Here is a 17,040-nt window from a genome sequence, read left to right on the forward strand (position 1 = left end):
CAGGTGTGGTGGCAGCACCTGGCGGGGGGCCCTGGTGAGGTGATGAGAGGTGTCCCAGTGAAGCAGGTGCCAGGCCTCGTGGGGTGGGCTTGGGCGGGCAGGGCGAGGCCAGTCCAGCGGAGGGGACAGCGGTGTCAGGGCGGAGGGGCTGCTGCTGGGGAGGCGAGGTCGGAAGGGCGGGGCCCGGACCTTCAGGGGCTCGGCACACCTTCTCCGTGGAAACCATGAGATCGTGTCTCAGGGCCACGCTGTCCCTGTCACAGGCAGTGGTCTCCGCCACAGGAACACGAGGGCAGCTACGGCCAACCTGCAGACATGGAGCCGGTCTGGTCCCAGCCAGGCGTCACAGAAGCAGGTGGCACCCGGTGCTTGGCTGGTGGGCTGCGGCTGTGGCCCCTCCGGCAGTCGGCCGTGACTTGTTCGAGGGCAGGGGTGGGCGGGAAGGGCCCAAGGGTGAGGGGCGTCCGAGAAGTCCTTCTGCGTGTAGGTGAGAGGTGGGGGCTCTTGTGGAGGACTGCGTGGTGGGAGAGCGGCCTGCGATGCAGGTGTGTGCGGGGGAGGCGGCGTCCTGGGGTCCGCCCTGCGGTGGCGGTGGGACGGGGCGGGGGACACGAGTGAGAGCCGTCACTGAATTGCTCCACGTGGGTGGGAGCAGCCAGGTGATGGTTCAAGAGGAGGCCACTGGAGGTGCCTGCAGGACCCAGAGGTGGAGAAGGAGGCCGGGAGGGAGCCGGCAGCTGGGTCGGAGGGGCCGGCGGCCCAGCTGTGGCCGCTTGCCCTGCGTGACGTGGGTGGGCCGCGCTGGACGCCTGGGAGACGTGGGCTTGGGTGAGGAGGCCGCAGGCGAGGAGAGCGCGGCGGGGCTGCCCGTCTCCCCACGGCTCTCCCAAGGGACCGACCGACTGGCTTCTCCCCGCTTTTAGTGACTCTGCCGCGTGAGTTTTGAAGCTTTCCGGAGCGTGAGTTTCGTCCCGATAGCGCGTGCTTCCCAGCTCACCCCCTCCTGGCGCGGCCGCCGTGGGCACTGCCGGTGGCCTCTCAGCCCGTCTCTGCCGTGCGTGGGGTGACACTTTCTCCCAGGGGCCGCGTTTTGTCTTTGGTGGTTGTTCACGAGCACCCGGTCTGGGAACCGTCGGTTGCGTCGGTGAAGCGGGGAGCTTGGGCTTGGGTGCTTCTGAAGAGGAGGGCTCGTTCCAGCCCCCGCAGGTGACACGTGGCCGAGGAGGGAAGCGTCACGGGGGGCAGAAGGAGACTCTGCTACCGGTTCCTGCTCTAGGCAGTGACGGTCATTTTCTGTCCTCAAAGTAGCTGTCGTAAAAGGACACATTACATGGAAAAATTCCAAAACATTTCATGTCTTAAATAACCGGGGATTCTGTTGTGTTTAAAAGTGACCCAACTCTTTCCTGTGCGTTTTCTAACCTCGGAAATGGTCCCTGCAGGTGCGTGGGGGATGGACGAGGCCTGCGCGCTGAGGCACAGCACGGTGCCCAGCCCCCTGGGGCCCATCGAGATGGCTGCGTGTGAGCAGGGTCTGCATGGCATCCGGCTGCTCGGCAGGAGGACGCCCGACGCCCGGTGAGTGACCGTCCCCTGGGTGGGCGCAGAGCGGGCGGCCCTCCTGTGGGTCCCCGGGCAGCGCGCTGCCACGCCCGCCTGTGCGCCCTTCATTTTCGGCGCTCGTGCTCCTTGCCCGACTCTCCCCCTCCTGTGAGCAGGCTCAGGGCCCACCCTTGGGTCAGGGGCCCCCGGGTGCTGGACAGAAGTACGTGCCACAGAAGGGCTGCGTGATGACCCCTGAACGCTGATCCCTCACCACACGGGTGTGGGGACATCTCTGGAACTTTGGTGATGCAGGCGCTTGCCTGATCCTGGTTTGTCACATGGGCCCGGCCTTCCCTGCTCCGTCGGCCAGGTGAGCTCTGTCCTCGCGCCCGCGGGGCTCAGTCAGGGGCGCCCTGGCCTCCCGGGGGCTGCCGGGGAGGGCGGGCGTGATGCTCCGGCCGGACTCGTTCCTCTCGCTGTGGGCGCGTCTTCCAGCTCCTTCTGTAAGAGCAAAACAGAAACATTGGACGCCGCCTCAGCGCTTTGGTTGAAATGCAACATTTGATTTCTCCCGCTCATCGGTTGTGAGCAGTCAGGTTAAAAGTGCAGCTCTCGGTATTTGTGACAGAAGGAAAAGGCGTCTACTTCCAGGTGCCATATTCGTCTGAACTGCCAAATAAACGCACTGCCAAGAGCATTAGATAAAGAGAATACACAGGCGAGGACCCCCTGCAAGCAGGAGACGCACGTTTCCGCCAGAGCACCCTCCAGGCTGCGGGTCAGCGAGGACGGGGACCTGGGTGGCGCTGGGAGCGCGCAGCGTGAGGAAGGACGTGCGTCAGCCTCGGCCCTTGCGGCAGAGATGCCGCTGTCGGCCACGCAGGCGCCTCGTGCCATCCCCTCCCCAGCAGGTGTCCCGCGTACAGCGCTGCGCGTGTCTGTGTGTGCACGCGCCCACCCTGCAGGGCCCGGCCAGGCGTGTCCTCCTGCCTCTTCCTGTTCCGCACTGAAAGCGCGTTCTTCTAAAACTCGAGGAAAAGAAGGTGCTTATTCCTTTTCTGAATTATTACCGGTACTTTAGAAGTAGCCTTTCTAAAATAATGGCTTTTCTTTTCTAAAAATCGTCTGGAAAAGTACCCAGCTTTGTGATCTTTGCTTACCCAGTTCAGGGCTCTGTAAAGAAGAGTTATTGTATAACCGAGCGCTGCTTTTATTAAAAAGAACGGGGCCACTTATTTGCCTTAAAGTTTCTGATGTGTGTAAATCTTCTCTAGGTAAACAAAATTTTTATTGGAAATAATATTTTGAGACTGACGCCTTTCTCACCGCCAGCAACGCCGCATGCCCTTTGTTTCTGGAGTGCCGCGCACGGCCCGGGTCTCGTGCGCAGTTCCCGGGCAGCTGGGGCCTGGGGTGGGCGTGGGGCGTGTGGGGGGCTGAGCAGGGGGAGAGGTGTCAGCCCTCCGCCTGCCCTCAGGAAGTGATGGTACCGATGCCTGACCTCAGTTTGGAAGGAAGAGCCTGCGGGGATCTCAGCGCTGTGGGGTCACCAGGAGCACCCCCACTGGCCCTTTCTGTCCCCGTCCTAGGTACAGACCCCCACCCTCCTCCACCTGGCCTGGGGGCGGGGTGGCATCTCTCAAGCCGCATGTTGGCTCCGTTGGTTTCACGCAGCCATGAACTGCTTTTCAGGGAACGGGAGAAAGGCTGATTTTCCGTGAAGCAGGAGTGAAGAGCTGCCCAGCAAACAGCAGGGCTGCCCACGGCCCGGTGTCCCTGCGTTCCACGTGCCGCGCTGCTGGGGTTCCTGGGTCAGAGACTGGAGACTGGGAGGGACCTGGGGCAGCATCCAGGCCAGCCTGTCACCTCTCCGGAGAAGAGCCGGGGACCGAGTGGCATCCCGGGAGGGCACTGTGGCTGGAGACGTGGTGGCCGGGGCTGTTTGTGCCCCGTGAGCGGAGCAGGAACCAGCTGCGGAACCTGCCTTGGCTGTCACCGTCTGCTGAGACCCGGCCTGCCCTCGAGGGGCGTTTGGGTTTTAAGGATCATCTGAGGGCTTAGGGCTACGTCATCCCGCGCCCACCTCTGAGGGCCAGCGTGACCAGGCAGCAGCAGCGGTGGCAGCACGGAGCACGCGAGTGGCTGGGGATGGGCACGGGCGTGGGCACGTCCAGGCCGTTGGTGCCGGGGAAGCGGGAGCCGTGCGGTCCTCTCCAGGAGCAGAGGGTGGGTCGTCAGGGAGGGGCAGCTAGGGCCTGGGTGTCAGGGGCTGCGGCAGAGGCGGACCTTTGTTCCAGGTGCCGACGGAAGACGGACCAGAGCCGGGGGTGGGGGGCGGGGACTCAGACCTCGGGCCGGCACGTGGCCTCATTGTGCCATTTTTCCGTAACATCGTATTTCAGAAACAGGCAAGTGCAGCTCCTTGACTTTTTGTTGTTGCCGTTAGATTCATTCGTTCATTAAACTGGCCTGTGTGTTGAAGGGAAGAAATAAGCCGATAGTTTCAGTGTGTTGACATGTAAGTGCCCTGTCTCGGGCATTAGAAATGGGGGGCGGTGTTTCTGCCCAGGACCTGGGTGTCTCTCCTCCAGCCCTGCCTTCCTGTATCTGGCCAACTCCAGGGATCCCGCTAAAGGCGCGATCAGTCATGTGATAGCTTCATGTTTTGTTGCCTCTAAGTTTCCGAGAGCTCTCCAGATCTTTATTACCCAAAGATCCATATGCCGCAGACATAATGCCGTCAACTGTAAATTGCCTTCTGGAGAGGAAATTGACAAACAACTTTAGAGGTGCATTTTTAGCCTTAATATCTGAGGGCCAAGAGCATGCTCAGGATTTATGGAGTTCCTGAATTTAAAATATAAGCAATAAAATGTTCTTAAGGTGGGTCCCACCTGCGTCTATTATTACAAAACCCTTAAAGTTACTTTAGCATATGACATGGTGAGTTGATGTTTTTTCTTTTAGTTTCTGATAAATTGTGTCTCCGGAAATGAGTTTGCCTGCATGGGAAGTTATCTCTGTTTGCAAACTCGAGTAGTTTTGCTGGTTAAGCAGTCTGCAGATGATGAACTTCTTTGTCACAGTGTGACTTCGGTGTCGTGTTAAAAAGACTCACGGCCGCCACGCGGAGCCACAGGAGAGCTCTGCTTCATGGGACACCTGCCCTCCCGCCCGGGATGCCGTGGGCTCGTTCGGGTCGCAGACCTGAAGTGTGTGTCGTGCGCTGTGCTTTCTAAAACCCGTTTTCCGTTGTTTGCCTGCTACAGAGGCGCAGCACATGAACTAGAGGGAGGCTGTCCTCGTTTCGTCCAGGCCTTGAGCAGGGCCGGCCCGTGGGCGGGTCCAGCGGGTGGCCGTCCTCCCGGAGGACAGAACGGCAAGGCTGGAGAGACCCCCGCCCCGCGCCTGCATCCGCAGCATCGGCGCTGCCCCAGCCGCACCCTTCCCTGGTGGTAAAACGGGCGACAGCCTTCGCTGCTGTAGCCACGTTGAAGGGGGCAGCTCACTGGCATTAAGCACAGTCACGTGGTTGAACATTCGCCCCTGCCTCTGGCGCCCAGAGTGGCTGGGCCCCGAGCCGAGAGGCGCCCGTGGGCACCCAGTCCTCCCACACATGTTAGTAAAGCTGCGTGGCCCCAGGTGGCAGGCAGGCCTCAGGGGCCCCTGTCGAGGTGGGGGCAGGGGGGCACTGATCCTGTCCCTGTGCGGGAGAGTTCTGCAGGGAAAGGGGCAGCGGAGTCCTTTCCTGGCGGCTGCTACAGGGCAGGGCCACGAGGGGTTCCAGGAGGACGGGGGGCCTGGGCTTGTGCTTTCTCAAGCCTGCTGCTGACTGTGTGGGTCCCCAGGACAGGTGTGGCTGCAAGCCTCCCACGTGTGCTGTGACCTCACTGCACAGGCCGGCCCTGGACCTGCGTCAGGGAGGCGGTCTCGTCCCCATGGAGAGCCCTGCGCTGTGAGCGCTTCTGGCCCCCCGGCGAGGCATCGGCCCTCTGTAGAGGGACCACCCTGTTGGTGACTGTTCCTGGCACTGGGGCCGTGAGTGAAGGGGAGGGGCTCTCTGGGGACGCCCACCGCAGGGCTGCGGGGCAGGTGCCCAAGCCCACAGGCCCGAGGTGACACGAGTCAGGGTCCTCTCCGGCCTGACGCTGTCTTCCACGTGTACAGAGCCCTGTAGCAGCTCTTCCTGGCGTCTTCATTAATGTATGTAAAAATATTAAAAGCCCTTGTATATTACATTAAAAACTATGTCAGCTGCTCAGCTTTTTTCTATTTATTAAAACTTTTCAAGCAGTAAAAGCATTTTACTTGTTAATGAGGGAAAGTGGAGAAATTAATGACATAGAGCTCAGATCCACCAAGTCTCCCCTTAACCATGCACGGCGGCTGCCCCACCCCCACCTCCCCCGCGCGGTTTAATTTGCCGGGCCTCAGCGAGCAAACGCAAACCAACTTAATGATTCACATCAGTAGATCATTTCTTAGTTCAGTGCCCTCTGACATTTTGGGTCAAGAACTCTGTCTTTGGGGAGTTGGTACAGTTTCTAGAACTAAAGTTATTAATATTAGTAATATTATGTTACGTTCAAGTGAATTGAGATAAATGTATCATTTGCCCGAAGTCAGATCCACGGTTCCATGTGTTCACTGCGGCAAAGGGAGTGCCCCCTAACGCAGCGGGCGGCGGCGCCGGCAGGCCTCCCGGGCGTGCGGGGCCTGCACGGGACAGCAGCGAGGGTCTCGACCACCCTGCGTGCGCCACAGGAGGCAGAGTTAGAACTCTCCGTGTCAAACACTCATTGAGCTTTTCTGTCACATTCGCAGCAGCCTGGTGCTCGAATGAAGAAGAGACATGACTACCCTCAGAGAGACAGAATGTTAGTAAATAATTGGGAGGCTAGAAATGTACAAAAGGCCCAGAATGGTGGCGGGGAAGCTCTGGCATTGGAACACTGGGGAGGGTCCCATGGGGAGGAGACAGCGGACCTCATTGTTTGCTTGTCCCAAGACATCCCTCCCCCGGCCTGCCCTTAGCTGAGTGGCAGTGCTAGTCCCCCAATCTGGCTGCTGATGGAACCAGGGTGGGGGCAGGTGTCTGGCTTGCTCCCGAGAAAGACCTTTCCTCCCTGATAAAACAAGGCGCACGAGCCAGACACGCTCAGCTCCTCCGTCTCTGGCCACAGCCATACGAAGATGTGATTCCAGGCGCTAGGCAGCCGTTTTGTGGCCATGAGGGAGGAAGGAGCTGGAAGCACTTCTCTGCAGGTGAGGAGGGCGGGCAGAGCCGGGTGCCCACTGGCCGGGCCCCGGGCGGCCTTCCTCTGAGCACCTGGGTGTGCGCATCACACGGGCCACAGCCACACGCCACCTGCAGGTGGGGAGCTCATGACGTTTCCATCTGTTCTGACTGCGAAATGCAGGCTTGTTTTAGCAAATGCAGAAAATGACAAAGGCAATGACCACCACCCATAGTTCTGTTACCCAGGATAAATCATTAACACTTCAGGGTCGCTCCTCCTGGCTTTCCATCAGCCTGTGTGAGCCGGGCTCTGTGCTCGGCCGTGTGAGCCTCAGCTGGCCTCCTGCGCGCTCATCTCCCACAGCGGGTGTCGGGAATGTGACTTCAGAGGCCTGTGCTGAGGGGAGGGGTCGTTGCTTTAACCTGTGTGTCCCGGGGCCCTTCTTTTTAATGGAGACTTTCCTTCCAAGCAGCACAATGGAGGTGGAGGTGCAGAGGTCCCCGCACCCCTGCCCCGCGCACAGTGCGCTTGTTCCCACCGGTGGCGTGCGGCGACCCCTGCAGCCCATGGCTTCCATCCCAGCTCACTCTCAGCGAAGGCGTCTGCTTCTTACTCAGCACAGCCAGCAGCGACGGAAGGCTGGCTCTGCCGAGTCCAGCTTGTCCTGAGCCACGTTCACGATTCCACAAAGTACCTCTGTGTCCCTGCAGAGCATCGGGGCCAGCTGTCCCTCGGGCTCTCTGGACTGGGGGACAGTCTGTGATCCCGCCCTTCCTTGCTGTGTTCGCAGCTTCTGCAAAGCACGTGAATGAGGGCCCGTCCTTCCTGGGCACGGCATCCTGCTGTCTGCGGGCTGCCTCTGTGCTTTGCCTGCCCCTGTTAGTCCATGGTCCCTAGCACCGGGGAAGGGCGAGGTTCCTCTGCGCCCGTTACCCCAACGCGGGAGCAGCTCACAGAACAGCTCCGCCCCGCCTCACCGCAGTCCCCGCATCCACACGCTCACCAGCGAGCCAGGGGAGCCCATTCAGGCGCCCCAGCGGGCACAGAACGCACGCTGTGCCCTCCCTGCCCTCCCAGGGGCCCCCGGCCTCCCATCTCCTTGTTTAAGTGCTGCGCTCGCTCTGACGTCTGTCCTCTTTCTCGTGGGTGCCGCCTGTCTTGAATCTGAGCTGCTTGTTACAGTCTTTGGTGGAGTTTTGATGTATCTTGAGGACCAGGTGACACATTGTTTCAGCTTTTGTCTGTGCCACCAAATCATATCTGGTCGCGACTGTAGGACCCTGACACATGGTCTCAGCATCTGTGTGTGTTGCTGCTGGTGTGTCCGCCGTGGGAGAAATACCTTGTAATTTCCTCTGATATTCCCAGTCCTGGAGAACGGCCCACAAATGAACTCGCTAATGAGTTCAGTAAACGTTAAATAATTAGGTAATTGGTGTTCTAAATGATATAGATTATGCAGAAGTCTTTGAATTTTTATGTAGGTGTTTACAAAGTGTTTTCGTGATAATTAGGGGAGTTGCTTGCGGTTTTCTGATAGAATAGGCACTCATTATTTTTCCCAATTATAATAATGAGGTAGGAACCTCTGCAACGTGAAAATCCCACCTACACCACATTTCCGGGAACGAGCGAACTACCAGGTGTGGGGAGTGCAGGCTGCCTGGGTTCCTCGTTCTCAGTGTCTTTTGCAAATTGGACTGAACTACGGATGTTCCAAGAGCTCCCAGCTGAGAACTCTCTGCCGCAGAGAGAAAATGGCATTTGGAGATGGGCTGGGGCCGTCGCCTTCGGTCAGTGTGACTTAGAAGACGTCCTCGCGGGTGCGTACAGCTCCCTCCTTCCGGAAGGTGCTCCGGACTTGCCCTGGACGCGTGCTCAGAGAGGGGCGGCCCGCCTTGCTGCCGTCACTGTGGCGCCCGTCTGCTGTCCTTCCCCTGCGCACGGGCCCGGGAGCAGGCCGGGCGCACCGGCTGTGTCTTCAGGACTCCGGCCCAGAAGTCTCTGAGAAAGCGAAAGCTTATTTGTCGGTGATAAATGGCCAGATATAAGGTGGCCCCCCTTGGGGACAGGAAGGTGGTCTCGGCTCAGAAACCTGTATTGCGATCCTGCGTGTTTTGGGTAAATGTAGTAGTACAGGCCGGGCTTAGTGGCCGCGTTACAGGATGCAGACGGGAGGCTCGGTGGGTGTTTTTTCTCTGTGAACTTGTTGCCCCTGAAGCAGGGAAGAACATCAGTGTTCTGCGCCCTGGCCCGGAATTCTCGTGTCTGGGAGCCTGAAGGACAGGCCCCAGCCCTCCCTTCGGCTCTGCCTTTCTGCTGTCCGTGACCGCGCTGCCTGGTGGGGGACGTGCCATTTCCGCCTGAGTTAGCTAATTTCCCGTTTTCCCCCCTTTAAATGGCGGTCTCTCTCCTGGACTCTGCCATCTGAGGTTGGAAATCGAGTTAAGCTGTGTGACTGGCAGCGCGTCTTCTCTGTGACCGCCACCCCGCGCTGGGCCCGAGGAGAGGCGCCCGCCGCGCCGCCACGCCGCCTCCGGCTTTATAGGCTCCGCGCTTGCCCTTCTGTGCAGACAGAGGCGAGGCGGCGTCCGCATGAAGTGTGTCCGATCCTTTCGCCCCTGTTCCCTCTCCTCGCCTCCTCTCATTTTCCATTTCCATCCTGGACACCCTTCTTAGGGGCTGCCCCGCCTGCTGCGGGCCCGTCCGCTCCGCTCTGGGCCTGTGCTCTCGTCCCACCGCTGGGATGGGGGTGCTCACCATCCTCACAGTTGGCACTGGGGCTTCCGATCAGCGGCGGGGTGGCTGCGTGATTTCCCGGGCAGCGCCCGTTGGGAGTGGCCCCGCCCCCACACCACCAGCCGGTGTCCTCATCCACCCCTCCCCCTCCCCATGAGCTGGCGTACCTGCATCTCCGGCCCTCCCCCCGGGTGACAGGCTGGTGACCAGGGTGATGAAGCGAACGTGGCCTGTTGACTGCACTTCGAGGGCCCGTCTACCTGTGTACTGCAGCTCCAGGCCTTGTTCAGGTGACTGCTCCCAAATATTTAATAAGAACGAATAATTGAATGTACTCTCCTTCTTCCTTTGCCCCGGGGTCCCCTAAGATCTTTGAAGCTAAAACTAGTTCGGGCCCTTAAGGGATTTGTAGAAATTAGGTACGTCTGAGAGCGGAAGTGGCTGGCGAGGGGAAGAAATTGAGTCCTTAAGTAATTTGCTGTTCCCAGTGATAATTAGGAGAAACCCCTGTTCTAGCTTCGCTTCCCAGGCTTCTTCTTCTTCTTTTTTTTTACCATTTTAGGGGTGAGCTCTTGAGGTAATAGCGACTAACTTTTTCCATGCGATCCCACTGTAAAGTAAGTGGCCTTGGTGTGGTGTTGCCTTGAGGGGTTATTAAATTGTCAGTTCTGAGAGAAATGTGGGCTCGGAGGACGCTGCGCCACGTAGCATTTTAGGTATCAGGGATGTCTAAGGAAACGGAAAAGAGGGCATTCTTTTAAGTTTATGATTGAACTGAACACTTCGATTAGGTCCTTTAAAAAAACTGCAGAGTTTTAAAGTCTTTCTCAAAATATTCATTTTTGCTCTCCAAAGTGGTCCTCCAGCTGCCCTTAAGTTGCCTTTTGAAAGGACAGGGTTTCACGGGACGCTTGGGTTCGTGGAGGCGGACAGGCGCTGCTCCTTGGACCGTCGGCACGGAGGCCGGTGCGTGGCGAGATTTACCGCCCGCCTCTTCCGCGTCATTCCCCTAAGTATTAATTTTAACGCCTCTAATAAGAAACTGGACAAAAGTGGAATTATGAGTTCAGTAGGATTCTATGAAAGGTCAGTTGTTAAAAAGGCAGAGTCTGACATTCTGTGAGAAAGGCGCCTTCATTAATCATCCTGCGGAGGAGCGCGGCGCGTCCCTGACCCACAGCGCCGCGCCCGGCGGCGGCAGGCTCGGCCCAGTGGCGCGTTCCGGTGGAAGAAGAAGGACTCGGTGGAGCCTGAGATAATGTAAGGAATTTCTCTTCGCAGTTCGAAGATGTGTGCGTAACGTAAAGAAGCCTGATGAGCTGCACTTTGCCACGTTGGAAAAGGAAAGACACCTGTTCATTTTAGAGGCGCTTTGTCATGGAGGCACGGGACGGACCCCGCAGGTCTGCGCGGCGGCGCCGGGTGCTGGCTCGGGGGTGAAGGGGGAGCCATCCCCGCACATCCTGTCATCCAGAGGTGCAGACACGCTGTCCCGCGCTCTTCCGCCCTCTGCGCGAACGGCTCACCTCTCCGTACACGCGGGTTCTGTCTGCAGAAGCAGCAGCCGACTCTCTGACCCAGCTACTCTCTCCCCGAGTGCACGGCAGCCGCGTGCCTACTGTGTGCACAGAACTTAGACGTGTCACATCAAATTACATGAGTTCTCTGTGTCCTGCTGGTTTAGGGCGTAAATTCAGGACAGAAGCATCGATCACTGGGTGGCTAGCTGGTGGCCCCGCATCCGCTGGGCCTGTTTGGTCACGGCCTGCGGACTGTTTCCTTCTGCCACCAAGGCACGGAGTGTGGAGGCTGCACTCTGCCCGCAGCGTCCCTTCGTGTGGCTGCACCGGGATTTCAGTGGCAGCGTCTGGACGTGCGGCTCACCCACAACACCCGGTGTCTCCTGTCAGAAACGGGGATTTTCAGGCGGTTTTCTAAAGTGATTTCTGGAGACGGAATGCTGCTTTCCTGCCCATCTGGCCGCGTGCTGTCACAGGGACGTGGTGGGAATGGGCGGCAGCTGTCTCCTTGGCCCGGGAGGTCCTTTCTGCCGGGAGTGCGGGGGGGCAGGAAGGTGGCCCCAAACATCTGTGTCCAAGTAGTGTCTTTGTATTTTTAAGGATTCAGGAGTGTGTGTCTGCTGTCCTCAACCTGGGATTCTCCAGCCTCATGGCACCTCGCTTTCCTTCCTTGGTTATTAGCTCCTCCCTGTCTACTGCAGACGAGACAGGGGGGCGGTCTGCTCTGGAGTCCCTCCCAGCAGCAGGCAGAGCAGGACGGGTCCAGGAGAGGGGGTGAGGCGGAGAGTGAGGAGGGCAGGAGAGGCCAGGCACCCCTGGATACTTGACCTTGGCTGCGCTCTGCCCAGCAGGGGCGACTGCTATGTTCGCCCCGAGTGAAGGGGACAGGAGCTGCCTGTCTTACCTGTTCTGTGCTCGCCTGGGGTGTGGTCACGCTGCGTCCGCAGGTGCGCAGGCGGGAGCGCAGAGCTCAAGCCCTTTGCCCCAGTCCCACGTCGCTGGACCACGGCTCTGTGAATGCGGGCGGCGAGCGGCTGCCCGGTCTGTCGGCAGAAACCTCCGCTGCCTGGGGTCCGCGGCCACCGGAGGAGGACGCCCGTGGGCAGCCGGGCCCCCTTTCCCAAGCCCGCGTGGATTCACGGCTCCAAGCGGCATAAACTGCTGTGTCTGCAATGTTGCAGTCCCCTCCTGCTTGCCATAGTCTTTGCTTAATGGCTGTTTGTGCTCCATTGACCAGGCCCATGGGCTGCTTAACATAAATGATTACATTTGCTTACGATTAAAAACTTCCTCCATTAGCAGTGCCGCACCCCGCACTTGTAAATGATTTGTTGCTGAAGCCTTATACTTCATTAGCCACGTCGCCAGCCCCGCGTCGTCAGCTGAGAGTTGTCTGAGAGTTGGGGGCACCTGTAATGAGCTGTGTAATGGGGACCCTCCCACACAGCAGAGCACGGCCGCGTCCCTTTGGAGCAGCGTAGCGTGCAGACACCGGGCCGGCAGGCACGGGGGACCGGCCGGGCTCCATCCGCCTCGGAGTGGTGGGTGAATAAAGCGTTTTATTACTGGACCAAGACTCGCTGTAAAAGGTTATATCCCGATCGTGACCAAAACCCTTCAGGCACTCCGTCACCGTCCCCCTGAACTTTACAGCTGATGTGGGACGCATCGCACAACCGTCTGCGTGCGGCGTTTGTACAGTCACCCGGGGGGCGGGGCGGGGCCGTGCCCCTGCGCCCACCTTGGCGCCTCACCCGCTCTAGGTTTGGCTCTCCCCACTTCTCAGTGATGGGAAGCCCTGATGTCCTGTGTACAGTGACCTGGGGATTATTATCAGAGGACACCGAGCAGAGACAGAACTTCCTGGAAAAACTGCATTAAACGTGATGAGCACTTTTGTGACAGACGTAAAATTCTTAACCTTGAAGGCAGTTCTACCCGGGCCCGGAGGCTGGGCCAGCTTTCCTTCTCCAGCGGCGGGAACACAGCGTGGCTTCCTTATTGCAGAGGGGCCCCCGTCCGCGGTTCCGCTCTCCCAGCTTTCAGACACCCGTGGTCGTCCGCAGTCCAGCAGCATCTCCGTGGTCCACCCGCCCCTCCTCACATCGCGTGGGCACTGTGCCACCCCACGTCCCAGGCCGGGCCCTCTCGTGTGCTGTGTATTTTGAGGGAGAGGAGACCGCATTCATATTACTCTCATTACAGTATATTCGTATAACTGTCCTGCTTTATAGTTACTGTTAACCTTTTACTGTGCCTAGCTTACGAATTAAACTTCATGTTTAATGTATGTATAGGAAAAAGCAGTACTTCTAGGGTTGAGTGTTATCCACGGTTTCCGGCATCCACCGGGGGTCTGAGAATGCACCCCCTGTGGATAAGGGGGATGGTGTATCGATGGGACCAGGTTTGCTCTGTGAACCGTGCTTGGCGAGGGTGATGCTGGCTGGGGCCCGGGTAACACTGGGTGGGAGGCCAAGCAGACGGGCTGCGGCATCCTGACCCCACTGCTCACTGCCTGGGAGCCCCGAGCGCGGCGTGTGGCCTGTTCTCCTCACTTTGCTAAAACGAAGTGAAGGCCAAAACTCACGATTTGGGGAGGAGCACGCAGGAGCCCAGACGCATTCTGGGCTAAAGCTGCTTGGTCTGCAAGGTCCCCGGTCGTCCCCCTGCGAGCGTGTGCGTGTCCCCCGTGCTGCGTGTGGTCCAAGTGCACGTGGGTCCGTGTTTCCGGTGGAGTTCGGACTGTGGGGTTGGCCAGCCCCGGGCTTGCGGAGGGACCTGTGGCAGTGGCGGCAGAGTCCCTGTGCTGCCCGGAGGTCGCAGCTCTCCCACGCGGGGCTGTGACCACAGGCTCCACTCTGTCCCCTGCACCCGATGCTCTGTCTGATGGCATCTCCTGTGTGGGCTTAAAAGCTCTTCACTATTACAGGAGGCCATTTTTAAATCGGAAACTTTGCAGAGGTGACTTCCTTTGAAATGGAAGGAATCAGACACTCTTGTTTCTGTCACCCGTGGGTCGCTCACGTGTGGAGAACTGCAGTACAGTTCAAGGTATTAACCTGGAAATTACCCGCACGTGGCTGTGTCTCTGATCCGCAAACCCCTGCTGGGCTGCGGCCTCTGCTCGGTCGTCAGGAGGGTGGGTCCTCCTTGTGCCCTTGAGGACAGGCGCTCTCTGGTCCCAGCCCCCGTGGTTGAGGACGACCCTCGGCTGCTGCGCGGTGTGTCACCTGCAAGGTGACGTCCTGACCCCTCGTCCCTCTTTCCTGTCCCTGTTGCCCTCTGTGCCCGGAAGAGGCCTGAAGCAGCAATCCTGAGGGCTGGGCGGCTTTGGGCCAGTCACAGTGCTGTGTGTGCTGGGGCCCCCGGGGACAGGAAGGCCTGGCAGCCCACAGAGGGGGTGGGGGAGCCGGTTCCTCCCCCATGTCACCTGCTGTACCTCCTCTGCCCTCTGTTGCTCCTCCCCCTCTTCCCCAGCGCCTCTCCGAGTCCCCGTGGCTTGTGCACCGCCAGCCTGGCGCTCCGTCCCCTGACAGATCCCACCCCTGCCCCTGCCATCCAGCCGTCCCTCCGCCCCCGCCCAGCCAAGCACCGCTCACACCCACCTTCTTGCCTCACTGTGCCCCTCTCATCGCGGCCACCATCCGTCACCTCCCCCGGCCCCTGCGGTCCTTTGTGTGCCCCCCCCTTGCTGTGGCTTCCCAGGGCCCCTTCCGAAGTGCTTTCCCACTGTCTCTCAAGTACCTGACGCCCTTCAAGGTACTTCCCAGCAGGAAGCCTCTGGGGCCTTTGCTCACACCTGCGGCTGCCCAGCTGTGAGTTCACCGGGCACAGGTCTGCCCTGTTCTCCCCTGCAGCCCCGCGGGGGGCACTAAATACTTCTGATGCAAGGGTCTGGCTGCCGGCCACGCTGGGCCTTGAGGGAGACCGTGGGAGAGCTGGACAGTTAGGAACCCCGGTGTCTTTGTGCGCACGCTCGGCCGGCACTGGGCGGCGCGGGAAGCACCGAGGCCAGAAGGCGTGGAACACGCGGCTCCCGCTGCCGCTGGTGTGGGCCGCTCTGCGCTCCCTGCTTGGCGGGCGGCTGGGGGTCCTGGGGCCGGGGCGCCGGGACCAGCACCGACTTCCTGCAGGGGCTGCGGCAGGGTCCCGTGTGCGGCACGGACTGAGTGACAAGTTCCGCAGTCCGGCGGTGGTGACGATCAATGCCAGGGCCATGCCACGTGTCTCCCTGGCGGGCAGCGAGGGACCTACAGTGCAGCCGCCCTTGCGTTGTGCCCACACGCATGTCGGGAACCCCCGGCTCCGTGTGGGGCGGTCCATGCAGTTGGCGTTTCCAGGTGAGAAACCTGGACAGAGGGTCAGTGGCACTGTCGATGGTCCCTTTTCACTGGAATCAGATGCCATCCACTGAACACCAGCCGCCACCGACCTGGACGCCCTTCCCCGCGCTGTCTCCCACCCTTCCTCCAGCCTGTGTTTGGCACCCAGGTCTGTCCCCTTGCCTTTCCTGGCCCCCTAGGGGCACATTGTCTGCTGCTCCCAGAGCAGTGACCGCTCCTAGCCATCCCCCTGCCCCCAGCCCATGTCCCCACTGCAGGCCCAGGGGGAGAGGCCTCTGGGTAGCCAGTGGCTTTGTCCAGCACAGCGCACGCCTGCCGGTGAGCCGCGGGGTTTGGCAGGTGCCTCTGAGAGTCCCCGACACCTTGGAGCCCTCGGGAGGGTGCCACGTCCCTGAGGCGGTTCTGAAAGCACAGGAGGCATGTGGGTGTCGGGTGCCCCAAACCGGGCGCCGGGGGGCTGTCTCCCGTCGAAGGCAGGCGAGGGGCAGCCCGCTCGGAGGAAGCCCGCTGCAGTCTGGGTGCAGGCTCTTAGCAGTAATAAAAGCCCTCGTGCAGATTTACTGGCGCAGGAGTTTGAACGGTAATACTGTGGAATGTGGGTTATTTTGTGTTCAAGAGCTACATTTATCACAAAAATGATGATATACAAATCACTTCCATATCACAAAATGTTCTTGGTCAAAATTGGCTTGAGGCAAGTGATATCTTCGAGTAAACAGTATATGAAGACCATATCTTAAAATGATAGATCACCTAATTTTGTTCTGACAGAGGTTTTTGCCGCAACAAACATCTGTCATTGAAACACCAATTCAGAGATATGGAAGCCAAATTGTGGAGGTTTTCTCGGATCCGTCCTCCTGGCTCGGGAGTGAGGCCGTGCTGTGTTGTGCGTTTCCGGGGCGTTAAGCCGCGCGCCGTTTAAGGCATTTAAAACAAAATGAGCGGCGTGAAGCGGGAGCCTCCCTGCAAAGGTAGAGCCACATCGGTCGGCCCGACGTCAGGACGGGGCCGGGGGCGTGGGCTCCTGGGGCCCTCAGTGCACGTGCTCCCTGGGCTTGGACCCTGGAGCCAGGCCCCTCGCAGGCGAGACCCGGCTCTGCGTCCTCCGGGTTTCCTGCGGGCCCTTCGGTCCCCTTTTCCTTTTTTAAGGACTCCGATTATACTGTCAGTCCCAAGGTGGGAAGTATCACTTTGGTGCCGCCCTGACAGGGAGCAGGGGGCACAAAGCAGGACAGCAGTGGGAGTCACAGGGCCATGGGCCTTTGTCTCGGTGCAGTCACTGCCTCCGCGTTGGGAGGTCTCATTTGGAGTCCGGCACAGGGACACATGTCCTGGGGTTTGAGAGTCAGACATTTCTAAGGAACCCCCACAGAACTTACACTGTGCTCCACTCCAGGTTAAAAAAACTGATCTTGGTCCAAAACTTGGTTATATGACAGTTATAAAGAAAAAAAAAAAAGAAACTCTAGGCTCCCTGAGATGCTTTGGTAGAAATTCTAGAAATTTGCCACCGATGACCAATTTTTGGACTTGTTTTAAAGTCCCTTTCAGAGCCCCCGGGGTCAGGGCAGCCCAGGAGAGGAGGACGGAGCAGCTGCAGCAGGGCTCCCGGGGTCCCGCAGGGGGCGGGGGTGTCGGGAGTGCGGT

General features: G+C 59.4%; 1 protein-coding gene and 1 long non-coding RNA gene across 2 annotated transcripts in view; both read left to right on the forward strand.

The window, feature by feature from the left end:
* Window positions 1-17,040, forward strand: part of MGMT (O-6-methylguanine-DNA methyltransferase) — a 164,004-nt gene that overhangs the window by 36,365 nt on the left and 110,599 nt on the right. The window contains exon 2 of the mRNA XM_090279590.1: window positions 1,443-1,578. Coding sequence (XP_090135716.1) covers window positions 1,454-1,578 — 125 coding nt within the window. The 5' untranslated portion in view covers window positions 1,443-1,453. The remainder of the gene's footprint in view (window positions 1-1,442; window positions 1,579-17,040) is intronic.
* LOC150010788 (uncharacterized) lies at window positions 1,589-3,655 on the forward strand. The gene is made up of 3 exons (XR_016511426.1): window positions 1,589-2,588; window positions 3,023-3,134; window positions 3,238-3,655. It is a non-coding gene; the product is annotated as an uncharacterized LOC150010788 (long non-coding RNA).

The sequence above is a fragment of the Furipterus horrens genome, unplaced genomic scaffold (assembly GCF_987537825.1).
Source record: "Furipterus horrens unplaced genomic scaffold, mFurHor1.1.pri manual_scaffold_5, whole genome shotgun sequence".
Lineage (NCBI taxonomy): Eukaryota > Metazoa > Chordata > Mammalia > Chiroptera > Furipteridae > Furipterus > Furipterus horrens.